Source organism: Sardina pilchardus, chromosome 21 (genome assembly GCF_963854185.1).
Source record: "Sardina pilchardus chromosome 21, fSarPil1.1, whole genome shotgun sequence".
NCBI lineage: Eukaryota > Metazoa > Chordata > Actinopteri > Clupeiformes > Clupeidae > Sardina > Sardina pilchardus.
The window spans coordinates 30,099,493-30,124,662 of NC_085014.1; the positions used below are offsets into that span (position 1 = coordinate 30,099,493).

The 25,170-nt window shown below is 37.3% G+C and overlaps 1 protein-coding gene across 1 annotated transcript; it reads left to right on the forward strand.

Annotated features, from left to right (window-relative positions):
* The first annotated feature begins 596 nt into the window (after positions 1–596).
* On the forward strand, positions 597–24,853 carry nme5 (NME/NM23 family member 5). Its single transcript, XM_062524838.1, has 6 exons — positions 597–748; positions 13,594–13,745; positions 15,648–15,853; positions 23,852–23,952; positions 24,512–24,630; positions 24,710–24,853. The coding sequence occupies exons 2-6, from the start codon at positions 13,605–13,607 to the stop codon at positions 24,782–24,784; spliced, it is 642 nt and encodes a 213-aa protein (XP_062380822.1). The 5' UTR covers positions 597–748; positions 13,594–13,604; the 3' UTR covers positions 24,785–24,853.
* Positions 24,854–25,170: the final 317 nt, after the last annotated feature.

Genomic DNA, 25,170 nt, shown 5'->3' on the forward strand with positions numbered 1-25,170 from the left:
TTAACACAATTTTGAATGGGAGGGCTATTGAGGGGCTATTAAAACCATTGATCACTATCTGATCATACATCATATAGAAATGGAATAATCATGTTATTTCATCCAATATTAGTTGTGCGGATGTGTCCATCTTATACACACACCAAATGGTGTGTAATTACGCACAAGCATATGCATGAAACCTCAGAGTGGTAACTTTAGAAATCCTCAGAGGGAGCTGGCTGTCACGTACATTATTAGCAGACGTCAACATCTGTAAGATCTGACAGCAACATCTGTTAACCAGCTAACACTGACACCAGTCATTTCAGTTGCAAGCCACAACAAGTGTGTGTGTTTTTTTTTTTGATGGCATATGTTCATAATCCAACCATAGCTATCATGTGTTTCTCTATGGCAAGGCACATCATAATCCGGTTTTGAGATCCTAGCCAATTTCAGCATGGTATCCAATTCAAGAAATATTGGATCCATTTTTTTTATTATCTTTTTTTACAAATTAACACTTTTTTTTGCCTTTTGACTTTATTGATTGCAATGTAGTAAACATCCTGCCCCCTGGCAGGATGGTGTTGCTGGGATACTAACTGTAAACAGAGTAGACGGTCTGTTTACAGTATCTAAGCAACACCATCAAAGCTTTGCAAAAGCCAGAAGATACAGTAGAATCTAGATCTAGAATCTTCTAGAAGCCTACGAGAGTTCATAAACTGTTCTACGATCTTTGGGCACATTAAAGACAACGCAGGTTAGTGGGCTTACTATCAGCTATAACTTTAGTGACCACCAACAAGTTCATTAGACTGAACGGAACAACTAGACGCTAACTTTTAGATGGCCTCGCTAAAGGCTAAACCTGGCTCATTTCGACAAGCCTCGCTAATTTTAGTGAGAGTTGCGTTGGTTTCTTTACTGTCTATGGTTGGTTTACGTGAATCCCAGTTTGGTAACCATGGGAATTTATGCTACAGAACTAACCTGGTCGGTGGGCTAACTTTCGAGCTAGAAATTAAGCTGTGTTGAAAAAAAAAAAAAAAAAAAAACATCAGCCAGGAAAACGATGGTTCCGTCAACCTGTGCTTTCATCAAGCCTACAACTTAAAAAATAGAAGAAACTTTTTTCCGACAGTGTTACCAAGCATTGACTTAGTCTACCTATTCGCTAGTTAGAAAATTACGCAAATTAAAATGTTTGAACTTGACATGTGTGTGGTCAAAGGATTCTTGCTGCTGAGTGCAATTTGCGTCTCTGTCATGCGCAGCGTGACGAGTAAGTGCGTCATATTTTGCGTGTTCTGGGTTCGGTTCCCTGTTAACACATCAATAATGTTTACTCTTTAAGGCATAAAGTGTCATGCACATTTAGTAGCTTATTCAGTGACAGTACAGCTATGTCAGTGGGCTATATCTGATACAAGCCAGCCTAGCCTATAGCCTAGTCTAATTCTGCCTTTATAGGCTATTGTAATAATTAAAACCACTTCATAGGCTATTGATTAATAATTATAGGCTAGTTCATGGATATCAAATCAACTGTGTGTTACACAAATTAAATATTAAATGACAAACTGAAAGCCAATATTGCATTTCAGATAATTATATTTCACAAACACTTTGGCAGAATATGCTTATGGGAGACATAGGCTATATTAGGCTATAGCCTAGGTTCATACTAATTTCTTTTATGACCACCGAAAAAATATTTTTAGTGAACTTTTAATCTACAAATGTAGGTTATCTTTAATGTTGAATAGCCTATGCCAAAGTTGTTTTGAGTTTAAAGCCTTCTTATTCACTCGTTTTGCTCAGAGTGAAGACAATCAAAGTCCCAATTCAAAGCATCAATAGGGCTCGGGATCATGACGTGAAAACTTCGCGGGCGCAGCCATATTGGCAGCTTCACTCCTAAGTTTACTATGGATTACTATGGATTTACTCCCGCCTATATAAGTGTGTTCCTGTTACTTAGTTTTTGCCTTCTTGGTCGTATGTTGCTGTGTAGTGGGGTGTAACAGCACCACCCATGATCGCAAGAGGAAAAGAATCGCTAATACTACATTTCACTTTTTGTGCGTTCAATTCAACTTCAACCGTTTAACGTAGAAACTTCATTCAAACTGCGCTGCGTAGGTCTTACTTAGGTGACTTCAGCTATGTATTTTTCAACTTTGAAAACTTTATCGTTGAATTTAATTCAATTCAATTCAAAAAGCTTTATTGGCATGAATGTAAGTACAATATTGCCAAAGCATCAATCAGGTTATAATAGTCAAAGAATAATACATGCTGTAATATTGAGTAATACAGAAGTGTAAAAAAAAGAAAACTTATACTATACTAGTTCAAAAGAATGATAAATAATATTGAATGATAAGAAATGCATGAAAAAAGAAAACTTATGCTAACTTATACTAACTTATACTAATGCAAAAGAATGAAAAAATAATATTGAATAATAAGAAATACATGAAAAAAAAAACTTACACTAACTTATACTAATGTATACTAATGTAAATAATGTAAATAATAAGCAGAACGTGTTGATGGTCATGTGGATTTTTCTCTCAAAATGTGACAAGACTCCAAGTATTCAGAGGCTAATTGTGTAAGGCTATCAACTTCTCCCAGGAGGAATGGTAGTTTTAGTTCATTGTCTAAGTTAATGAATTCTGGGCAAACGTATTCTATTCTTTTATAACATGTTTCTCTTAAGTGTTTGTATTTGGTGCATGTTGTTAGGAAATGGGCTTCATCCTCTATCTCTCCAGTATTACAATGAATGCATATTCTTTGTTCACGTGACACCCAGGTTTGCCTATGTCTCCCTTTTTCAATGGCAAGGCTATGATCACTTAACCTATACTTGGCTAGTAGTTTTCTTTGGTGATGATTTTTGATTCGAATTAAATATGGCGCCAATTTATATTCTTTTCGTATCACTTTGTAATAATTTAGTTTACTTATCAGTTCAATTTTTTTCTTCCAATCATTGACATATTGTTCTTTAGACCTTTTTTCAAATTGTTTTAATTTTGAGACTATACTTAGATCGCTTTTGTCTAGACTATATTTTTGGATGAGGTGATTTAGGGGTTCCTTTTCAGGGTGTCTACTCCTCAGCTGGGCAGCAGTGTGGTGGTACCTCTCAGGTTTACTTATCTGCAGGTGGTGCCAGAATTTTGCTGCTCTCTTTTGAATATTAATAAGAAGAGGGTATCTTCCAAGTTCCGCTCTACAACCTAGGTTAGGGGAACTTCTGTTTACTCCCAAAATGCCTTTGCAGAATTCCAAGTGGAATATCTCAGGCAGGGTTTTGTCCCATAAATCAAAATTCTCTTTATATTTAGGGCCCCAAATTTCACTTCCATATAGCAGAATAGGTTTTATAAGAGAGTCAAATATCTTGAGCCACATTTTCACTGGAGGGTTGAATTGAATTAGCGATTTCCGTAATATGTAGTATGTTTTTCTTGCTTTTTCTGTTAAATTTTTGATAGCACTGTCAAATTTTCCTGTGGACGAAATAATTAGTCCTAAATAGCAATATTCTTTCACCTGCTCCAGTTCTTGTTTGCCAATGGTGAAGTTGAGGTTCTTACTTATTTTTGAATGTTTTCTTTCGAATACTATGATTTTAGATTTGTCCATGTTTATTGGAAGGGCCCATGTTTGGCTATATTCACTAAGAGTGTTAAGATTTTCTTGCAATCCTTCTGCACTGGGGGAGAGTAAGAGTAGATCGTCGGCAAAGAGCAGACATTTAATTTCTCTATCTAGAAGTTTAAGCCCTGGCGATTTTGAATTTTCAAGTTTATTAGCTATGTCGTTTATATAAATATTAAATAATGTTGGGCTCAGGCAACAGCCTTGTCTAACTCCTTTTGTCTGATTAAAATAATTGGTTTGTTTGTTGTTAATTTTTACACAACTTATGTTGTCTGTATACATGTCTTTAATTACGTCATATGTTTTACCTCCAATTTTATAATCTAAAAGTTTTAGTAAAAGTCCCTCATGCCAAACCGAATCAAAGGCTTTACTAAAATCTACGAAGCAGGCAAATATTTTCCCTTTTTTTACTTTATGTACATGTTCATCTATAAGTGTATTTAAAGTGTATATGTGGTCTGTTGTTCTATTACATTTTGAGAAGCCAATTTGGGAAGAATTTAATATTTGATTGTCTTGTATAAAATTTGTTATTCTATTGTTTAATATACCGCAAAATAATTTACCAAGATTGCTGCCTAGTGAGATGCCTCTGTAATTGTTTGGATTAAGTTTATTGCCCTTTTTAAATATGGGTGTGATTTGACTCATTTTCCATTTATCTGGGAAGTGGCCAGCTGATAATATCAAATTGAATAATTTTAGGATAGCTTCTCTAAGTTGAGGGGTGCTGTGCTTTAGCATCTCATTGTAAATTCCATCTACGCCACAGGATTTTTTGTTTTTAAGGGATTTTATCTTGGTATTCAGTTCATGTAGTGTTATAATACAGTCTAATTTGTTTAATTGATCTTTTTCGGTATGTTCAAGCTTTTTTAATTGGGAGTATAAGATTGTTTGTTCTGGAGTTAGGTTATTTTGCTTCAGTAAGCTTTCAAAATGTGTGGTCCACATATTGCCATCAACTAATGGTAAAGAATTTTCTTTTTTTGTTTCGTGAAGGTTTTTCCAGAGGTCCCAAAAAGAGTTTTGGTCTAGAGCATTATCCATTTGTTTAAGCTGATTATTGACATAGTCAGCTTTTTTGCGTCTCAGGAGTAATTTGTAGCTATGAAGGATGCAATGATATTTTAATCTAATTTCTTGATTTCCAGGTTCTCTGTGTTTTTTGTTTGACCACAACCTCAATTCTTTTCTCAGTGTTCTGCAGTCTTTGTCAAACCATTTGTTTTGATTTGTGTTCATTTTCCTTTTACTACCGGTGTTTTTATGTTGACAACTGATTAAGGATCTTTTAGCAGCTGTCGAAAATATTGCTGTTATTTTTTCAGTGGCCAAGTTGATGTTTTCTTTATTGTTATAGAATTTAGAGAACAGGAAGGAATATATCATGTTTTCTAGTTCAATTGAGTTTAGTTCGGATTTGTAATGTTCCTGTCGGGCATCTTTCCATTTGTATTTTCTTGGGAGTGGGTGTAATACTGAAGTTGTTTTTTGTTGTTCTATATTGAGATTTGCCTTTAAACTAATGACAATGTGGCAATGGTCTGACAGAGGTAGCTGTGGCATCACCATGAAATAACTTATTTGGTCAGTGTCTAAATCTGTTACAGCATAATCCACCACACTACTGCCCAGTGGTGAGCAGTAGGTAAACTTGCCCAAAGAGTCACCCTTTGTTCTCCCATTAACAATGTACAGCCCCACTGCTTTACAGAGTTGTATGATCTCCTTGCCATGTTTGTTAATGATACTGTCAAAAGTATTCCTATGACTACTAACAATGTTATTTTGTTTAAATTCGGTAATATGTTTTAATCCATGCGAGTCTATATAATCTGATTCGTTTCCTATGCGTGCATTTAAGTCGCCCATTATAAGGATTTTTCCAATGGCTTGAAATTCAGTAATATCTGTTCTCAATGTTTCAAATATGTTTTCATTGTAATATGGAGACTCAAAGGGTGGAATGTATATGGCACATAAGTAAGTATCCTGAGTGCAATGTGTAAGTTCTTTTGAAAGTTTTAGCCATATGTGTGATGGTCCTTTTTTTACAGTAGCAATATATTTTACAATAGATTCTTTCAACCAAACTACAATTCCTCCTGATTTCCTGCCACATTTGACTTTGGGGTGTTTAATAGAAGGGACACTAATCTCTCTATAGTTAGGTAGTGAGTAGTATTCCTGTTCACCTTTACTCCACGTTTCAAGTGCTATACATATATCTGAACTATTAACGATATTTACAAAATCTAAATCTCTTATCTTTTCTCCAAAAGAAGAAGAATGCATTCCCTGAATATTATAACAAGTAATTTTGAGAGATGTCATGATAGTTAATATAATTTGCCAGAATTAAGAAAGTTTGACTACTCAAGTGTTTTTTTGTTTTTTTAAAATAGCTGAATCAAGTAAATAAAAGTGGGTTAGAGGGTAACAGGTATACTACCACGTGTGTAGACAAACAGACAACAGACATAAACTAAGTAAGGTAATACTTGGAATATAGACAGACAGTTGACATTATGCTGACATGACATTGACAAGACAAGACATTGACAAGACACTGAGACACAGATACCATTTTGAACTTGGCCTTTGCACACATAGGACAGAGACTGAAAAAAAAACAAAAAAAAAAAAACAAGTAAAACAAGACACAAATTAACATACTTGACACAGACTGCAGACAAACAGACAGCCATATAGACAAACAATTGGACAAGTGTATTCCTTACAATAACTAATACCACACATACACACACACACACACACACACACACACACACACACACACATACATACAGTACATCCACACACACACACACACACACACACACAGCCATAAGAATGCACTCGCACAATACACACACACTTTATCTTGGTATTCAGTTCGGGAGGGAGTAATAAATGAATAAATAAACAAATAATAATAATAACAAAATGTTTTCATACACAATAGACTTAGAAGTATTTTGCATACGAGCCAACATACAGTACATACAAACGTGTAAGTGTATAATTCTCCCTCCCACTGATACACTCTCACTCTCACACACGCACGCACACACACACACACACACACACACACACACACACACACACACACACACACACACACACACACACACACACGCAGATAATCCCATAACCTTTTCACCTTTACATGGGTACTTTTTTTTTTTTTTTTTTTTTTTTTTACCCTCATGTCTTTTCTGTTCATGTCAGACAACTATTTCAAGAGGCTATCACATATGTGTCTTAGCATTGTTCTTATCTGTGTGAGATCTGTACCTCTGGACACTGTAGCTGCATAGGAAGGTTTATGTGTGATGATGTTACCTCTCTCTGGGCTGAAGATTCTTTCTCTATTAAATGCTGTGTCTTTGAGTTTTTTTGCGAATAGTTTCATGCCTTCCTTGTGAATGTGTACATTGTCATACAGATGATTGATGGTAATATCGGTATGATGAGCTACTTTAACATTTGACATGTTGGCACAAAAGGATAGAACTTTGCTGTTGATTTGCTCAGTCACTGTTGTAGGTACATCACGTCTCGGAAGCAAAGATGATAGGATTACCTTAGCCGCCGGATGCTTTTGTGTGGCCAGTCTTACGGTGGCTATTAAGGCTTCTGCCACATCAGTTCCTCTTCTTTTAAGGTCATTTGTCCCTGTGTGGATGATGATGTGCGATGGATTATTCAGCAATCCTTTTTGAAGTATGTCTTTTGCTGTTTGAGTGGTAGGACACCAAAGCTTGTTGACATGACTCTTTGGAAAGAGTCGTCTTTGGTTTAGATGGTCCCCATTGGAGTCACACAGGATGAAGATGTTGTCCTTATCCTTATTTGCAGGCTTTATCCGTTGTTGATCATGGTTAATTGATGGTGAAGTGAAGGCCAGACTGCTCAGGCGGTTGTTCTGGCGGTGTTGGTCTTCAGGAGGTGATGCTGGAGTTATGGGCACTGCAACAGCGTTGGTGGCACTGTCAGACAAGATGGTCATTTTGTCTGATGGCTCACTGCTCCTGTTGTCAAGAGGTTGGTCCTTCGGACCCTGGCAGTGTCTCTCCATTCTCAACAGCTCCTCCTTCAGAGACCTCACCTCCTGTCGCAGTTCCTGATTGGCCTCCTCCAATTGCCTGACTGTCACGCAGAGCTGTCGCACCACGTTCATGTCAGGGTGAAATAGTTGGTCTTGAAGCTGCTGCAAGCTGTGTGTGGTTTCCTCTTTGAACATGATGTAGTCCTGCTCAAATTGGACCATGGTGTCTCTCAGTCCTTTGGTGTCAGGGGAGGAAGGGGTCTTGGGACCTGTATCACTGGATGGGCAGGTGGTGAGGCTATGGTCTGTCACAGCTCCTGATGATATTGCTGCCTTCACCTCCAGATCCTGTTTATGATTCAGAGTGTCATTTTTTAGGTCTTTGAATGTCCTCTGAAAACTTGTAAGACTGTCCTCTGTTCCCTGCACCATCACAGTACCGTTGTGATACAGGTTTACTGTAAGTTTGATGTCCTTCTCCCCCTCCAATGTAATTTGCCTTCCTCTACTGATTCCTCCTCTCTTCACACATTTCCAAGCAGAGCACAGGGTGGTGTACCATGCTGTGGGGTAACTTGTGAAGAAGAGAAGGTTGCACAAGACCTTGTTGTCATCAGGTCCCATGTAATCAGACAGAAGGGCTTCAGGATGTTCTCTCATTATGATCTCTTTGATCTTCTTCCTTTCTTTAGCTGATTTGATAGTCTCTGGGTATGTAATTTCCAGTTCATCTTCATTTTTAAAAGATGCCTCTGCTTTAGCCATATTTTTGTCCAGTCTACTATCCATTATGATGTCACCGAGTGGCAGTTTGACAGTTTGGCTAAACTCAGCTAACAATTAGCTTTTGCAGCTCTTTACAGTCTTTTTTAAGGTTATACAAGATGTCTCTCAGAGGTTTTACCTTGACAATCTTCTGCCTCTGTTGTTTCCAAATCACTACCCAATTATTAGACTTCACTTGAAGTAGTGTAAACAAACTTGTTCTGGCATAATATATTTTCTTTCAGGAGCTCATTTTTCTTGCTGCCAGTTGTCAGGTAGCATTCTAGAAAAAAAATTCTCCCATAGACTTAACATTGGATTATGACATCATAATAGGGCAATTAGAATCTTATGCCAGGTGGCCAGCCCCACCTGCAGCAGCTCTCTCTCTCTCTCAGGCTTTAAGCATACAATCTCTCTGAAGACTACACATATCCTGTTAAACTGTTTCCTCTGTCCACAACTGTTTCAAAATAAAAGTCCTCACTGCAATAATACACTATTAAATCATTTAACCATTGAAACTACTCAACTATTTAACTGTTCAACCATTCCAACTGTCAGTTATCATCAACTATGCCTCCAGTCAACTACATGAAACCTCCATGTACCTAGCAACCAACATAGCAACCATTAAAATTAAGCGTTTATGACCGTTTCCATAGCAACCAACATGATTTTACTACAGTAACTTCTTTATTCCTGATAGTGGCCACCATAGATACCCCATCAACAAATGTTTCAAAATAAAAGTCCTCACTAGCAAGTTAGCTAGTTAGCATGGTTAGCATTGTTAGCATAGTTAGCATTTTTAGCATAACTGCTAGAAATGGTTAGCTAAGTTAGCTAATCAACCTGGTTAGCATTGTTAGCATAGTTAGCATAGTTAGCATTTTTAGCATAACTGTTAGAAATGATTAGCTAAGTTAGCTAATCAGCCTGGTAGCATTGTTAGCATTTTTAACATAATTGCTAGAAATCATTAGTTCAGTTAGAACTGTAATGTTTAAGCTTTAAACTGTCTACCTTCACACTATCAGCTTTCTTTAAACTATGCAACCACCATGTTTACCCTAGCTACACCTTAGTAACTATATCTACATTATCTACTGTATCTATACATTTTTGCATTTTCATGCACTCGTAATTTCCCTGGAATTACATTCTCTAGTTATCGATATTATTATTCCGCTGACGCTTTTTGTGCGTGCAATTCAGCTTCAACCGTTTAACGTAGAAACTTCATTCAAACTGCGCTGCGTAGTAGCCTGATTACCATCGACTTTCAAAGGCTCTGCGAGACTTTAGTCTGACCAACAGCCTGTGCTAACACGGTTTCTTGCCAGCGCTGGTTGACCCGCCTCCTTTAAGTGCCTCGGTTTGCTACTGGTAGATGTCAGAAAGCGGATTGCCGAGTTTAAACCAATAACAACACTCTTTCCGCTGCCTTGAACACGCCTCTACCCAGAGCCGTTGGAGCTGCTCAAAGTTGATTGGTTCTCGACCAAAGGGGGCAGTTCCGCAGATTTCGGGAACTCAGAAATCCTTCTCAATGAGCAGTTGACCAGACCAGCAGCAAAAGCCTGAAGGCGTTGCGTCACTGGGAGGGCGTGCCAGGCTAGCTGCGTAGGTCTTACTTAGGTGACTTCAGCTATGTATTTTTCAACTTTGTAACTTTTATACTTTTTGAACTATTAAATAAAAACTATTACAATTTCCCCATAGACTTAACATTACATTATGACATCATAATAGGGCAATTAGAATCTTATGCCAGGTGGCCAGTCCAGGTGCAGCAGCTCTCTCTCTCTCTCAGGCTTTAAGCATACAATCTCATTAAGACTACAGATCCTTTTTCAGTACTTCCTCTGTCCACAACTGTTTAAAAATAAAAGTCCTCACTGCAATAATGCACTATTAAATCGTTTACCCATTGAAACTACTGAACTATTTAACTGTTCACAACCATTCAAACTGTCAGTTATCATCAACTATGCCTCCAGTCAACTATATGAAACCTCCAAGTACCTAGCAACCAACATAGCAACCATTAAAATTAAGCATTTATGACAGTTTCCATAACAACCAACATGATTATACTGCAGTAACCTCTTTATTCCTGATAGTAGCCACCATGGATACCCTAGCAACAAATGTTTCAAAATAAAAGTCCTCACTAGCAAGTTAGCTAGTTAGCATGGTTAGCATAGTTAGCATTTTTAACATAACTGTTAGAAATCATTGGCTAAGTTAGCTAATCAACCTGGATAGCATTGTTAGCATAGTTAGCATTGTTAGCATAGTTAACATTTTAGCATAACTGCTAGAAATCATCAACTAAATTAGCTAATCAACCTCTTTAGCACAGTTAGCATGGTTAGCATAGTTAGCATTTAGCCAGGTTAGCTAATCTGGTAATCAGGTTAGCTAATTCAATTTTAAACTGTCTATCTTCGCACTATCAACTTTCAAAAACTATGAAACCACCATGTCTACCCTAGCAACACCTTAGTAACCATATCTACATGATTTATCTGTATATTTTTGCATTTTCATGCACTCGTAATTTCCTTGGAATTACATTCTCTAGTCGATATTATTATTCCGCTGACGCTTTTTGTGCGTGCAATTCAGCTTCAACCGTTTAACGTAGAAACTTCATTCAAACTGCACTGCGTAGGTCTTACTTGGGTGACTTCAGCTATGTATTTTTCAACTTTGGAACTTTTATACTTTTTGAACTATTAAATAAAAACTATTAAAATTTCCCCATAGACTTAACATTACATTATGACATCATAATAGGGCAATTAGAATCTTATGCCAGGTGGCCAGTCCAGGTGCAGCAGCTCTCTCTCTCTCTCAGGCTTTAAGCATACAATCTCATTAAGACTACAGATCCTTTTTCAGTACTTCCTCTGTCCACAACTGTTTCAAAATAAAAGTCCTCACTGCAATAATGCACTATTAAATCGTTTACCCATTGAAACTACTGAACTATTTAACTGTTCACAACCATTCAAACTGTCAGTTATCATCAACTATGCCTCCAGTCAACTATATGAAACCTCCAAGTACCTAGCAACCAACATAGCAACCATTAAAATTAAGCATTTATGACAGTTTCCATAACAGCCAACATGATTATACTGCAGTAACCTCTTTATTCCTGATAGTGGCCACCATGGATACCCTAGCAACAAATGTTTCAAAATAAAAGTCCTCACTAGCAAGTTAGCTAGTTAGCATGGTTAGCATTGTTAGCATAGTTAGCATTTTTAACATAACTGCTAGAAATCATTGGCTAAGTTAGTTAATCAACCTGGATAGCATTGTTAGCATAGTTAGCATTGTTAGCATAGTTAGCATTTTTAGCATAACTGCTAGAAATCATCAACTATATTAGCTAATCAACCTCTTTAGCATAGTTAGCATAGTTAGCATTTAGCCAGGTTAGCTAATCTGGTAATCAGGTTAGCTAATTCAATTTTAAACTGTCTATCTTCGCACTATCAACTTTCAAAAACTATGAAACCACCATGTCTACCCTAGCAACACCTTAGTAACCATATCTACTTCAATTTTAAACTGTCTATCTTCGCACTATCAACTTTCAAAAACTATGAAACCACCATGTCTACCCTAGCAACACCTTAGTAACCATATCTACATGATTTATCTGTATATTTTTGCATTTTCATGCACTCGTAATTTCCTTGGAATTACATTCTCTAGTTATTCGTACAATCATTAGATATTGTATAACAAAATAGGTGATACAGGTTTCATTATGGTACTACGTACAGTACAGTAAACACATCTCTGTAAAAGTACTGCAGTAGTAGAGAGAATACTACAGACAAAGTGGGATCATCAAACACAGTGTGTAATATATTGATGCAAAACACTACAGTACAATCACAAGATAGGTTTATTTGAATTAAAGTAAAAATAATTAGCTATGAAATAGAAAAGAAAAGACAGCCTGATGAAAATATAAAATATAAAAAATATATGTTGTATTTTAAAGATATAAGATATAAGGCTACATCCATGGATATTGTAGTCTAATTGGTTCATGCTCCACGCTAATTGGTGACAGTGAATCTTGTTACAGTATCTTGAAACTTTCATGATTTGCAGTAAACATGGAAGATTGTGTGTCTGTTTCCATACAACTATGCATTAAGACTAGAGTAATGCAACAGTTACTTATCATTTTGAGCAGTTGATAGTTTGATCATTGTAAGGAAATGAATAGACACTCATTTGAAATATAATGTGTGAATTGCCTTTTGAAATAGTAGTACTTTGATGTTAAGTTGTATCATATTGAACAGGTGAGTTTTGTTGAATGAACAAAGTAAGTTGTATGTGTTGTATCCAAGCAATTTAGAAAAGGGTTAGAGGTTTGAAAATGTGCATTTTGATCATTGGTTGTGAGTTTTGTGTCTAGAGTTGTGAAAAATTACATCAAGGTTCTGAAAATAGTAGCAAAGTGATTGTAAAAAACTGTAGGCCTAGATACCTCCCTGAAATTACTTTTTGCAGGTTGTGATGTCTTCTAGCTATTGTAAACGTTACTGCAATAAAGTGAGTATTGGCAAAACCGGTTGCCATTTTTATGTTGAGGCGGCGGAATATTCAGGTATTTCGCAACAACAAACTGTTTGACGGCCCATTTATTCTGTCGGGGCCAGAGACGGTTTATAAAGTAACTAGACAATCTTTGGTCGCAACCTTTGGTCAGAGACGATTTATAAAGTAAATAACTACAATCTTTGTTCTGGTGGTAAAGTATTCGAAAAGAATGAAGAAGAAGGTATGTAATGATAAGGTTACTATGGAAACATTAAAGGAGGGGATGTTTAGAACCCTAGTGCAAGTGACCTGAAATGCAGCACCTTCCAGGCATTATTGAGGAGTGTGGTCTACAAATTCATTTGTCGCTTAAATGTCTAATGTATAATGTTAGATGTATAATTGTCTTTAATAGAAATGCATTCTTTTTGTTTCTTTTTAACTTTTTCTTTTCTTCTTTTCACCACAGCTATATTGATATATTTTACATAGTTTGATTCCATTGTCACCTTTCTTTAAAACAGTGGAACAAATAATGGACAGTGGACAATTGCCACCTATGCTACATAGCTGTGTTCATGTTGAAAGGACTTTTGCACTGATAAAACCAGATGCTGTTCACAATTTTGCTGAAATAGAGGACATCATTCTTCAAGCTGGATTCTGTATATTGCAAGTAGGTCAGCTTTACAAACTTTGAATGTGAATGTTTGAATTTGTTTGTTTCTGCTGTCTTTTTGTGTCTGCTGTCCAGTGGTGTATTATTATTATTATTATTTCTAAAATAACTAGATGTAGGCTACCGCAAAGTGGTACAAAATATGACTGCCGCTCAGTCCTGCACATTATCTCCGCCAAAATAAATCACGCTCGTCACTTTGTTTCCATCTCCTACTCCATCCCTTACTGCAACTTTTATGTATGTAAATGAGTGTGTGGCGAGTGTGTGCGCTTGCTTTTGTGTTTTTGTGCTTCTCTGTCTGTGAGTTACCACTTGTGAGTGTGTGTGGTGGTACATTCTGTGTACATGTGCGTTCTCGGTAGCTAACTAGAATATGCTTCAACTTAGATTTCTTTCGAAATGTTGACAATTCTGCCCTCAGCATTGATATACTAGGCTACATCATATATAACCGATGTAAAATAGAAAAGTTTACTTGTGCGTTATGATATGTTGAGCACTGTCAACCGTCACGTTAAAATAGATACAATCAGAGCCGTCCACGGAGAGCCTTGCCACTCGCTAGTCCTATTGTAACGACTTTTGATTGCAGTTCCACCAGAGTTCCACTGGGGGCGATCGCCTGAGTGCAGAATGAATGGGAGTCTATGGAGCTAGATGGCTAAATTTGTCTCTTTCACCCAATTGTCATAGAGAAATCTCAGATTTGATTGTAGTTTTTGCAAGTTCAACATGGGTTATAGGTCGAAAGTTGAATGAACGAGTACTTATGTCCTTCCGATTTCTTACAGGTTGAGTTGTTGTTGCCCATACCACGCTAGCATTCTGCTAATGAAGCTTGAGTGTATGACGTCATTTACATTTTAAAAGACATTTTAAAGCAAATAAGTGACTCTAAAAAATCAAACACCACGCAATGCGTCATTTCTTTGCATCCCCTTTCGAAAACAACATTCAAATGAATTGACAAAAAATTATATTCTGAGAAAAGTGCATTTTGAGGGGTATAGCTCCAAAGACCTCCATTCATTCTGCACTCCAAATGTGAGCGCCCATTATGGAACCGACGTGGAACTGCAACCATTTCATAACCGGAAGTTTAACAACAGTGGCAGTTCTCCCCTTATTAGACATTCTCTGAAGTCCAATGCCCACCAGAAGCGTACGTGCCGCGCCACGCCACGAAAAAAAATAGAATTCCATTGTTTTCAATGGAGCAACGCCCACTGGAAACGTCTGCCGCGCAGCAGCCGCACAGAGATAGAAAACTATTCTAAAATCCTGCGTGGCAAGCCCAGACCGCCGAACACCGCTGATTTTCAGTGTCATGGCGACCCCCATTGTTGGCTGCGGAATATCATGGATAGGCTACGCCCCTGTTCCAACTTGAAGAAGCATCTTGCAATTTTATAGTTTTAAAGTTGTATCAGGTGACTTAGTTGAATTCACATTCTCATACTGTACGTGGGCCCCATTCAGCCATTTGGAACAGAAGAACACACCAGAAGGCCTAAACTGGATTTGATGGGCGCATTCCTACACTTATAAAATGCAATTCAATGCGGAAGTAATCCAAGTATTCAGAATACGTTACTCAGATTGAGTATAGACACCCGGTTGTAAATAGCCACATTGCCTATTTGCACCTAGGTGTAAATATTATTATTTCTATTTGCACCCGGGTGCAAATAATGTCTGCTTAAGAAAACATTTGGCTAGATTTTATAAAATAAGCAGTTTTTGTATTAGTAAGCTTATAATTTTCTATTATACTATATACTGTAATTTCTAATTAGTAATTTTCCATCATGTACTATGCCCTGTTTTGTGTTTTTTTGCTATAACTTACCTGTCCACATACAATGTGTCCGTTATATCTCTCTGTATGCATGACAGAAGCAGCAGTTACAGCTGAGTCCAGAACAATGCAGTGACTTTTATGCGGAACAGTATGGAAAGCTGTTTTTCCCAAGTCTGACAGCATTCATGAGTTCTGGACCAATCATTGCCCTTGTACTGGCCAGAGACCAGGCCATTGCAGTCTGGAAGGCATTGATGGGCCCAGTGAACAGCATAAAAGCAAGAGAGACACACCCTGATTGGTAAGGGTCACTACATATTCATTTAAGGGGGAATTCTCCCATGCGCTTAAGGGTGCGTAACGTAAGTCCAAAAAAATGCGTAACTACGCACATTTCACTCTAGGCGAATTCTGCCCTCCACTTAAATCTGTCATTTATGCGTGATAGAGTTACGCGTTTTGGATGGAGCAACCCCAGAATCTGGGCGTTTCCTCTTGCACGCATTCTGCCATGGCTTTAAGCACCTTTCCAGCTACAGTACGCACTCCGGAGGGCTGTATTAAAGAGAAGCTATGCAGGTTTGCCGATTTTATCTCCGGTTTCGTTTTCGCTTTTTTTTCCCGCTCGTTTTATGCTTGCATATTTCGGTAGCACTTCCTTTTACAGTCCCCTAATTACTAGGTATTTACCAGGTAACAACATGGTAATATTGTGTAATTATGTGGTAACTAATATAGGTTCATAAAGGTAGGAGCAGGCTTCACTCAAGACTTATAACGTTTTTTAGAGTGCTGACCAAAGTATAAACTATCATTGAAAAACAAGAAAACAGGCCGCACTATGCATAATCAATCACCATTTATTCACACAGACGCGTTTCGCACTGAGGAAGGCAGAACGCCGAAACGCGTCTGTGTGAATAAATGGTGATTGATTATGCATAGTGCGGCCTGTGTTCTTGTTTTTCAGTAACTAATATAGGTAAAATGAGGGTAACTACAGAGTAAATATAAAACAATTACATAGAAATTTCTTGACTATTACAAAGAAACTATTTCTGAATTAATGTTTAATTACTTCTGAGAATGTACAGGTAACTACAGAATAATTATGACACAATTACTATATAAAAAGAAAGAAATTATGGTTATGTTCCCTAGTAATATCATTCAATATTTCAACCATTCAGTTACCTACCATGTAATTATGTGGTAACTAACTGGTAAAAATGAGGGTAACTACAGAGTAAATATAAAACCATTACATAGAAATGTCTTAGCTGTTACAAAGAAACTATTCTGAATTAAGGGTCAATTACTTCTGTAAAATAAAGGTAACTACAGGATAATTATTACACAATTACCACAAAGAATGAGAAATCATGGCCATGTTACCTAGTAATACCATTCAATATTTCAACCGTTCAATTACTTACCATGTAATTGTGCTACTTTGGCTGGTATTAAAACTGTATTTACTGGGAAAGAACAAAGTTGTTTCTAAGAAACTACATTCTTTATTTCCCTTTTATTTTGCTGTCATCATCAGTACATAGGCCTATACCCATTTATCATGCATGGGTTTATTCAGTACTGTATTCAGGATTCAGTAGTGGGTTTATTCAGTACTCATAATAACAACAACTCCATCAGGGTCCATCTTCCTTATTACTGGGTCATTGAACATTAAAATGTACTTGGTAAATACATGGTTGTTTCCAATTGTAGCCTACTGAAGTCCGCACCTAATTGTCACCATGCATTTTCCGCCATGCATTTTCTGCAATATTACCTCATTAAACTGAACTAATTTCCAGGTAAATAAGATGAAACTGGACTGGAAAAGAAAGCCTGAATTTTTACCATGTTACTAACAACCACTTACCAAGTAATTATACAAAGACATTTCTTTTTAACTCCAACCTAGGGTACCATGTATATATTCTGCAATATTACCAGGTTAAACTGAATTATTTTCTGAGTAAATAAAATGAAACTGGACTGGAAAAGAAAGTCTGGATTATTCCACCATTGTTAATAGCTGCTTTCTAAGCAATTACACAATGATCCATCTCTTTTTCATTCCAACCATTCAAGTTATGACCATGCATTTTCTTCAGTGTTACCAGGTTACTCACAACTATTTTTCTGAGTACATAAGATGAAACTGGACTGGAAAAGAAAGTATGAATTGTTTCCATGTTATCAACAATTTATTTCTAACTAATTACACAAAGATTGATTTTTTTTTAATTCCAACCAGTCTAGTTGTCATCGTGTATTTTCTGCAATGTTACCAGGTTACTCACAACTATTTTCTTAGTAAATAAGATGAACCTGACTGGAAAAGAAAGTCTGGATTATTCCCACATTAATAACAACTGCTTTCCAAGTAATTACACAATGATCCATTTATTTTTCATTCCATCCATTCAAGTTATGATCATGCATTTTCTTCGGTGTTACCAGGTTATTCACAACTACAAGTAACTAAGATGAAACTGGACTGGAAAAGAAAGTCTGGATTATTCTCACGTTGTTAACAACTACTTTCCAAGTAATTACACAATGATCCATTTATTATTAATTCCATCCATTCAAGTTATGACCGTGCATTTTCTTCAGTATTAGCAGGTTATTCACAAGTATTTTTATTTTATTTTTATTTATTAGTTTATTTGTCAGGGACAATGCAGCGCACATTATTACATACATAGCTATCACAGTCAATGCCATTCGAATCGGAAGGCAGCTGCCTACTGCCTCCCTCCCTAAATAGAGAGCACTCTAACTAGACATGACTTTAGATTAAACGCGTCGTTTAAAAATGAGCGTATGACGTTAGCAAAAGCCTGATGTTAAATTAAATTAGCCTACGTAAGCTAGCAGGCTAACGGTATAAAATAGTTTCACTGGCAGCTAATATCTCAGACCAGGCGTTATTAGTGGGTACAACAATGGTATAACCAGGTAGTAAATAGTTTATTTTCAATCTACTTTACACAAATCCAAGCTAAATAACGTCACACAAATGACATTTCAACAGATTCGGCAGTCATTTAGCCTACCGATATCGGCAGCCATGTTTGTTTTGTTTTCATAGAGATTCAGACGTGGCCGCAAAGGATTATGGGTAGAAGGCAGCTTGAAGTGTACATCGATGTTGCCTTCAAAATTGACCGTTATTCAGGAATTCTAAGATATCTTAGAAGGCAGCGAAAATCGTTTTTTCGGTTTCGAACGGCCTTCGCTGCCTTGCTCTCAGTTAGATATCTTAGAAGGCAGCAGTTTTACCCGATTCGAACGGAGCCAATGCCATAACAATGTCTGTAGATGTGTTACAGGCGACCAGGTTAAAAATGTCCCCCCTGGTCAATTTTTTTTTTCCAAGGGCCTCCCTCCGGCGTTAATAATTTAAAACTGGTTGAAAAATGACGTTTACAATGTTAAAACGGTCAGCAAATGTCATAAGACACACATTCATACACACACGGGTACACACGCAGCGCTGATCTCTAAACAATACTACGCCTCTCGTAGGCTACATAGCTGCTTCGGATACAGAACAACAAGGGGGAAACATGCGGTTTTATGTGTGGTTAAGAATAATATGAGAGTGGGCCTTTTTCTACCGGGTTTGGCTACATAAAAATAATACCGATTGCTTGAACTCACAAACCGGTATGCCTGGTGACTTGTGTGATCGTCATCTTGCAAAAGTTCTGCCTAGGCTATTGGATTCTCCAGGGCAGCGAACAAGCCGCTTTAATTTTTAAAGTCGAAAAGGCACCGATTCGGTGGAATGACCCGCAATTCTGCAGTGATCAACGTTACCACGCACGCACAGTGATATAGTCTTTTGATTTTAGAATAGCCTTCCAGTCGGAGCAAAAGAAAATAGCCTAGGCCTACTCTTCTTTAAATTTTAATTAACATAATGTAGCCTGTCGACTCAATTTACCAATGTAGTATTTCAGCCCCATCTCAAAACAAGTTGCTATTTTGTAGCCTAAAGGTTGCCAAAATCACCTTGTTTCATATAGGCCTATATTTTCATATTCTGAAATGTCTTGATGTCAGCTGACTGTTGAACGCGTTTTGGGCAGGAGTGACTGGTATTGCCCGTACTGTAGGTTCAATGGATGCGCGGGGAGAGGGCTTGCCCCCCGTTTGTTACCCGTGTGAAGCCGGCTGGCAAATGAAGTTACGTGCGTTAGAGGCCTTGCATGCTGAATCTACTGTGACCCTTCCCCTGTGGATTACCCTTTCCTATTCATTGGATTACAGCAAGTACAGTAGGCCTTTACCTTTTTTGTAACGTGCGCGTATGTGAGATTCCTTTTCACATAGGCTACGTGTCGGAGCGGCATCTCAACAGACTGTAAGCTAAACATCTTTATTCTTTTCCAGGAGATATCCCACTTTTATTTTTGGACTGTTTGACTCAGATGCTTGATGTTGGGGCTTTTGCGCACTGAAATTTGGGGGGTGTTTGTGTGATTTGCGAAGCTGTGCTTTGTTAAACAAGTGGGGCATTCACCGCATCATTTGCGCACCGCGTCGGTTGCGCGCTAGGCGGCCACGATTTCATTCATTCTTTATTACACAATACAGTGTGACATAACTTATTTGTCTACATTTATCTATAACTACACTGTTATGTCAGGGCAGGCCCTCAGTCAGTATACACTAATCCAGCGCGAACTTTATGGGCGCTGCCATCTTGAATATCGCCATTACTGCGTGCCTGCGAGTGTGACGAGTGACACTTGTCTGTGCTTTTCAATGAAAGCATCCTGTCAGAGAATGTCTAACGAGAGGACTGCTCATGAATGAAAATGTCAGGTGAAAGGGAACATTGGATCAATGATGTCAGACTGTACCAAAACTTACCAATGAAGGAAATTTATTAACACCATAAGGTATTAAGACGTGTATTAATGACAGCTAACTTCTGCAACAGCCGCCTATGGAACCAATGGGCTAATTTCTTAGCAGCCAGGCACGCAGTAATGGCGGCGTTGTGTTACTTCCGTGTTTCGCTGGATTAGTGTATAGATGAAGTTAACTGATGCGTCGTTTATTCGGTTGCTTGTTAGATCCGCCCATGACCTTCTGCGTCCTGGCAGACTTCTTGGACTCGCTCACTCTTATCAAAGAGACGTGAATCATGTTTTGGCCTACAAACCTTTTAAAATATCGAAAAGGGATCATTGATCAGGGAAAGAAATATCATGGATCAGGAAAAAATATTTTTTTTTACATTGCTAGTGTGCGTTGAAGCCTAAAACCAAAACGGCTCTTTCACACCACTCCAGCAGCGCAACAAAGACAACTCAGCGTGCAGGCTAGTTATGGATGAACAGCTGTCTTCAGCGAGGCTCATGGAGGTTCGGGAGAGGAAAAGTGCAAGTGGCCGCGCAGGCTATATCACATAAAGTCATTGACAAGCCGCATCGTGCTAACAGCTAGGTCTTGCTGACTAGCTGACGACTCGCGGGAAACTCTCGGTCGCAGTTCTCAAAATGTTCACTTCCAACACAACTTCACCGTCTAGCAGTAATGTTTAAGTCAGTCTTTTACCCACTAAACACAAAGGCTATACATGTGTTAGGCTGCAGTAAACTTCTCCCTCTAAACAGTCGTTCTCCCTTCTTCTCCCCATGCTGAGTATAAAGCCTTCTTTAGCTAGTCAGCAAGACCTAGCTGTTAGCACGATGCAGCTTGTCAATGACTTTGTGTGATATAGCCCAGCCTGCACGGCCACTGACAACTGGTTGGGTAGCCTACTCATTTTTTATTATTATTATTTATTTACTGAATAACTGCTGGCTACAGTATAGGGGTTGGTATTTTATTTATTTTAATGCAAAACAAAACCATTGTTTATGTATGATTCATTTACTGCTTGGATGTTGGTTGTGTTAGCCTACATTCGATAGCCTACCTGAAACTGAAAGTTAGCCTATAGAAAACTATTGAAGATTGAGTGTAATGCATGTGTAATGAATGTGTAAATAAGAATGGCCTAAATAGTGAATTTATTCATACTTTCTTTTCCAGTCCATTTTCATCTTATTTGCTTGTTGTGAATAACCTGGTAATACTGAAAAAAAAAATGCATGATCATAACTTGAATGGATGGAATGAAAAATAAATTGATCATTGTGTAATTACTTAGAAAGCAGTTGTTAACAATGTGGGAATAATCCAGACTTTCTTTTCCAGTCCAGTTTCATCTTATTTACTTAGAAAATAGTTGTGAGTAACCCGGTAACATTGCAGAAAATACATGATGACAACTAGACTGGTTGGAATTTAAAAAATCAATCTTTGTGTAATTAGTTAGAAAGAAGCTGTTAATAACATGGAAACAATTCATACTTTCTTTTCCAGTCCAGTTTTGTCTTATTTACTCAGAAAATAGAATATATACATGGTACTCTAGGTTGGAGTTAAAAAGAAATGTCTTTGTATAATTACTTGGTAAGTGGTTCTTTTTTAGTCCAGTTTCATCTTAATTACCTACAAAATAGTTGTGAATAACCTGGTAATACTGAAGAAATGCATGGTCATAACTTGAATGGATGGAATTATTAATAAATGGATCATTGTGTAATTACTTGGAAAGTAGTTGTTAACAACGTGAGAATAATCCAGACTTTCTTTTCCAGTCCAGTTTAATCTTAATTACCTACAAAATAGTTATGAATAACCTGGTAATACTGAAGAAAATGCATGGTCATAACTTGAATGGATGGAATTATTAATAAATGAATCATTGTGTAATTACTTGGAAAGTAGTTGTTAACAACGTGAGAATAATCCAGACTTTCTTTCCAGTCCAGTTTCATCTTATTTACTTAGAAAATAGTTGTGAATAACCTGGTAACACCGAAGAAAATGCATGATCATAACTTGAATGGATGGAATGAAAAATAAATGGATCATTGTGTAATTACTTGGAAAGCAGTTGTTAACAATGTGGGAATAATCCAGACTTTCTTTTCCAGTCCAGTTTCATCTTATTTACTTAGAAAATAGTTGTGAGTAACCTGGTAACATTGCAGAAAATACATGATGACAACTAGACTGGTTGGAATTTAAAAAATCAATCTTTGTGTAATTAGTTAGAAAGAAGCTGTTAATAACATGGAAACAATTAATACTTTCTTTTCCAGTCCAGTTTCATCTTATTTACTCAGATAATAGTTCAGTTTAACCTGGTAATATTGCAGAATATATACATGGTACCCTAGGTTGGAGTTAAAAAGAAATGTCTTTGTATAATTACTTGGTAAGTGGTTGTTAGTAACATGGTAAAAAAAATCAGGCTTTCTTTTCCAGTCCAGTTTCATCTTATTTACCTGGAAATTAGTTCAGTTTAATGAGGTAATATTGCAGAAAATGCACGGCGGAAAATGCATGGTGACAATTGGGTGCGGACATCAATACAATGGAAACAACCCTGTATTTACCAAGTACATTTTAATCAGTATGTACAATGACCCAGTAATAAGGAAGATGGACCCTGATAGAGTTGTTGTTATGAGGTAAGTACAGAATAAACCCATGCATGATAAATGGGTATAGGCCTATGTGCTGATAATGACAGCAAAATAAAAGGGAAATAAAGAATGTAGTTTCTTAGAAACAACTTTGTTCTTTCCCAGTAAATACAGTTTTAATGCCAGCCAAAGTAGCACAATTACATGGTAAGTAATTGAATGGTTGAAAGATTGAATGGTACTACTAGGTAACATGGCCATGATTTCTCATTCTTTATGTGGTAATTGTGTAATAATGATCCTGTAGTTACCTTTATTTTACATAAATAATTGACCCTTAATTCAGAATAGTTTATTTGTAATAGTTAAGACATTTCTATGAAATGGTTTTATATTTACTCTGTAGTTACCCTCATTTTTACCAGTTAGTTCCCACATAATTACATGGTAGGTAACTGAATGGTTGAAATATTGAATGATATTACTAGGGAACATGGCCATAATTTCTTTCTTTTTATGTAGTAATTGTGTCATACTTATTCTGTAGTTACCTGTACATTCTCAGACGTAATTAAACATTAATTCAGAATAGTTTCTTTGTAATAGTGAAGAAATTTCTATGCAATTGTTTTATATTTACACTGTATTTACCCTCATTTTACCTATATTAGTTACCATATAAGGACAACGTGAAAACGTAAGCAAGGTGAGCTGTATAATGAATGACCTGTATTCCAAATAATGTGTTAACTTATTTACTAATTGACTTAATTTATAACTCCTCATTACAGCTTGAGAGCCAGATATGGGACCTCTGACCTTAGGAATGCTGTGCATGGCAGTGACAGTTTTTCTACGGCAGAACGAGAGATAAAATTCATGTTCCCTGATTGTGAGTAGTACACGTACTCGTGTTAACAAATACATTCTTATTTTTCATTTGGTGTCGATTTGTATACAGGTCAGGAAAAACGGCACATTTTTTTCTCACTGTTCTGAGGCCTGTTCCTCAAGGTTTGCTCTTCAGATGTCTTGCTAGAATTTATGTTGGAACATATTAACATGTTAGCATTAACATTATATTCCACCATTTGAGGAATTACACTCATTTTCATTTTCCATCTCCACTTGAAACAATTGATATTACCTTTCTCCAGTTCATCCAGCCGTTGAGTCTGGTGATACCACTTTTAGCTCCAGCCTAGCATAGATCATAGAATCGGATTAGACCATTAGCATCTCGCTTGCTAGCATCTGACATGTCTAGCATCTAGCGTGTACCAGAATACGCTGCAAATTACATTTTTGGGCATGTATTTTGTATTCTGTAACGGAATACGTTTTTAAAGTATCCTTCCCAATAGAAACAGACTAAAAACGGCAACAAAAATAAAACATTTTGAAGGGAATTTTAATGACTTCAGTAACTTTTATTATACCCTCTGTCACAGCTGTAACTGAGCCTATTCCAACGGGTGTGGCAGGTGAAGACTACCTCAACAGATATGTAAATTCAGCTCTTCTTAAAGGCCTAACGGAACTATGCAGGAGAAAACCGGCAGACCCGTTTGTGAGTATAATACATTTCCAGTCCTCCTGACTCATTTTGCATTTTTGTTACCTAATTGTGTTGTGTCTCTTCTTTTAAGACATGGCTTGCTGACTGGCTGATGAGCAACAACCCTAACAAACCCAAAATAAGCATTGGTGGAACCCTGATGTGATTTCTGATTACATCAACTTGCCTGTGACTTCACTGGTTTGTGAGTTATATTAAATAAATAAAGATTGAATGAATGAAGTCTCCCTATCAGGGTCCACACTTGGCTTTCAGAGACCATAGTGAGACATATGGACAACCCAACAGTGGAAACAGAGACATATGGGTAAAACCAAATTAAAATATAGCTGCAAGCAGCAATGAGGGGGCCAAGCAGTAGGCTGGAGTAACCACGGCAACTCAACGCTGTTGGCTCAATGCCACAATCAGAGCAGGTGTCATGTCTAGCATGTCAAAAGTTACAAGGCAACTTGCATTTTTGCTAATTGCTGCTGTCCTAGAGGTCAAAGGTCACCAAACATCTTGGGTGTCCTCCCGATGGAGTCATGA